Raw genomic sequence first — 3,647 nt, 5'->3', positions numbered from 1 at the left:
AGCTCCCAGCCTCTTTTTTTTTTCTTTTTTTTTTTCTTCTGGGATTTATTTACCTTCTGTAGCTGTCACTGGAGCTGAGAGCTGGCTCCAGCTCTGAGGCCGTGGCTGGCTGAAAGCAGGTATCTGGGTTTGTTTAGCTTCTATAATTGCAACATTGTTGCATCTGGAGCTCAGAGCTGGGCTGCGGCACGCGGGGAACCTTGGCTTCCTCCGTCACTGGAGCAAGCAAGCCTCATGTTTGCTTCAGCTGCGTGGCTGCCAGCTGCCATCTTTGTTGGCAGTTAATTTGCATATCTTGCTGATTAGCCAAAGGGAAGGGTGGCGAAGTTACAGTTGTTAATTACCATGTTTCTCTATTAGATAGGATTCTTTTTGACCTAGGTGCCAGGAAAAAATTCTGAGACACTAAAGGCATTGTGAACAGAGAAAGTTTAGGAATCTCTCCTCAGTAGCTAACTTTTTGCACACTGATCACTCTTCTGAGTGCTTCACAATATTCATTCTTTTAACCCCATTTCCCCCTATCAGGTTGGTACCATCACTATCCCTAGTTCACAGATGAGGATAAGATTATGGAACGCTCTCTAAGTCACACATGTAAGACCTAACTGTTTTTAACCAGTCCTGGGTAGAACTGGCAAATAAAGCAAGGTGAGCACATTTGCTAGTGCCTTCAGCCCCTGCCCTCCACATATACTCCAGGGAACCGCTGAGGTTTCCTAAGGTGAACTGCTTCTCCCACTTCTCAACTGCTGATTTGCTATTGGCTTAAGAATCCAATATGGACCAAGACTTGCATTTATGTGTATTGATTTTTTTAAAAAGACATTAAAAGGTACTTTTCTGGTAATGAAACTGAGGTAGTAGTTAAATCACAAGCACTGGATTTTCAGGCTTAGCAAAAAACTGTGATGTGCAAATTTTAATACTTTACCTTACCGGGGGAAAAACACAGATTCCAACCAGATATAAAACGTTACAGACCTGTTCATTTCTGTTTGCCTTTTTCTCCCTTTCAAAACTTATAATATCAAATCTGGAACCCCAAATACAGAGATTCAGACAAATGAAATAGGCAATATAAAATGTGACTGGTGAGAACAGAACCTTTGGACCGTGTTATTTTTCAGATTCTACACAATCCCATTTTGGTAGTAAGTGCCATTCTAGGTATGATGCCAACACTCAGCAAAGAAAAGTCACGTATCAGCGGAATCCCAATAACTCTGTCCATGAACAAGATAGCTGGAAAAGGAACTTACCTTTCCTAACATACTCTTGGAGCAGAAACCTAACTAAGTCTTTATTCTAAAGCAAAGAACTGACCCAGTGATTGGGGGGAAAAAATCTAAGCTAAAACAAATGCGGATCAAATGGATCTGATGGATTTGTTTCAGTTTCACTGTGTGTTTTTCATGATTAATAAATTACACTATAAGTATTCAAATTGCTATGATTAGGTAATTCGTTACCCAATGTCCTCCCGTTATTAGTACCACTACTGTTCACCTAGCATCCCTGCCAGATCCCCTGCTGAGGCAGTCACTGCTCCAGAGGCAGGCAGGCGGCAGGTGCAAACACTTGTAATTGTGGACGAAGGCCATTAAAACTTTTAGGTAGCTTCAGAATATTAATTCAGCAGGTTTTCAAGTAACAGTGAATTCCCCCTAATCTCTGGGGACTTTCCATTCTTCTCATGGCCACATATAAACAGCTCCTAAATGTACCTGAACCAGTTATATTCTACGTTCTTCTCAGAAAGATCTACGCACAATTCATTTTCACTTAAGATGTTCTAAATTCTATGAAGAAGAAAAAACTGAAAACAAGCATAAACTCTACTTTCACTTTAAAATGAACACACACAGGCCTCATAGGGCACAATGGCTAGGAAAGTATTCAAGAAGATGTAAATGGACTCTTGAAAACAAAAATGTTGCATACTAAGACAACTATGTACATAATAGCAGAAACTGTGAAGCCTCTGGAGGGATTTTTAAAGCAATTTTCCCACCTTCTTTGCACTGCTTAGACTAGCTCCTCCCTCCAAGCATGTGCAACTGAAAGAATGGAACAAGGTAAAGTATGAAGTTAAACCAGGACAAGTGCCACCAAAGCTCAGCCCAGAGACACCAAAATGTCATTTCAAGGCTGAACTATGAAGGCAGCCTTTCAAAAAGTTAAAAAATCTTTAACTTCTGAAGGGATCTTTCTCACCTCTCAAGCTAACTTTCTCTGAAAGTTTACTGCCGCTTTCTTTTCTGGGGTGCCTTTTAAGGCAGATACCGTCAGTGCACATAGCAATTACTCAGGGGAAACCGCCACCAATGTAACAAATCTGCAGGAAAGGAAACTGCCTCAGCTGTCATGCGTGTGTATAAGAAACTAAACAGTAACAGGACCTCAAACACAGACTACTGGTCCCGTTGAATCCAACAGAGCTTTCGGAGCTTCTCAGAAATGTACAGACACAACGCTATAGAAACACACTGCTACTAGAAAGTAAGCAAAGGGGTGCGAGATGTGATTTGGTGTGTGGGTGCCCCCACCAGCAGCATGTATGCAGCGCGCACAATGTGCACACCACCTGGGGAGAAGCTTCCGGAAACCTCCCATTAAGACTGCACTGAGCATGGCGCTGGCTCCTGCGCCCCGGGGATCAGAAAGCGCCTGGAACTGCAGGGCCTCCAGATCAAGGCCACACACCCGTCCTCCCAGACTTAGGTGCAGTCCCCAGTAAGACTCTCAGTTATAATTATTCTGTGGGGGGGGGTGGGGGGGGAGAGCTACTGCTGAACCATTCAAGTCTCCAAATTGAGATGAAACTGCCCATTTCCCTAAGCAAGTTTACCAACTAAAGATGAAGTAGCAAACTTTAAATATACAATTTCTTGGGGGATCTGACAAGAGGGAGCATACAAGGAGTGTGTCCATTAATCAGAAAAAAAAAAAAAAACAGGAAGAAAGAGAAAGAGATCTGCAGTCTCCTATGGCCTGGCCACCCAGATTTTGCTGTACGAGTGCTTCCTTTCAGAGCACGGAAGACCACCTGAAAAATTAACTGAAGACACAAAAATACTGTCAAAAGTCAAAACTGTCGCTTCGAAATAACCTCTCTGCAAGCCTCGAAATGCCAGCCAACATTTCAACCCTCCCCATTCGTTATTTTTAAAGTATTTAATTCTAAAGTTATCGCTGTAACTATTAGGAGGGATTTCTGTAACAGAAAAACAATTCCTCTGGGTATGCATGAATGTGGCAAAAAGGGGGGTTGGGCCAGGTCTAGTTGTCCGGCGTGGGGATCCGCCAGTGGGGGCCTCGCTAACCTCTACGATCTCATCTGCGAAATGGGTTTCTCCCCGGTAACAGCATCCGGGCAGGCGAGAGCCTACGGGCTGGGGGCGTAAACTCGAGGAGCAGGTGCGCGCGGCGCAGCCCTGGCCCGCCGTCTCGGTTCGGTCCGGAACGGTAGCGCCTGTGCAAGACGGACGAACTGCGCCCTCTATTTATTTAACACTTTACTCAAGTACAAACCCGGTAAACGCACGCAAACTTCGTCCTCGCTCCCCAGTCTGCGAGCCTCGAGGGCTCTCCCCGGGGTCGGGGAGCGGTGTGGCCGGGAGGACAACACGACCCCCGGCCGGGAG

At 44.7% G+C, this 3,647-nt stretch overlaps 1 protein-coding gene across 1 annotated transcript in view; it reads right to left on the bottom strand.

Moving 5' to 3' along the window:
* Positions 1 to 3,613, bottom strand: part of TRAPPC10 (trafficking protein particle complex 10) — a gene marked incomplete at its 5' end in the record, with an annotated part of 84,478 nt that extends 80,865 nt beyond the window's left edge. The window contains one exon of the mRNA XM_014528492.1: positions 3,535 to 3,613. Coding sequence (XP_014383978.1) covers positions 3,535 to 3,613 — 79 coding nt within the window. The remainder of the gene's footprint in view (positions 1 to 3,534) is intronic.
* Between the last annotated feature and the right edge of the window lie 34 nt (positions 3,614 to 3,647).

Source organism: Myotis brandtii, unplaced genomic scaffold (assembly GCF_000412655.1).
Source record: "Myotis brandtii unplaced genomic scaffold, ASM41265v1 scaffold638, whole genome shotgun sequence".
In the NCBI taxonomy this organism is placed as follows: Eukaryota; Metazoa; Chordata; class Mammalia; order Chiroptera; family Vespertilionidae; genus Myotis; species Myotis brandtii.
Note: the sequence above shows the minus strand (reverse complement) of the source record. Positions and strands in the feature narration are given on the sequence as shown.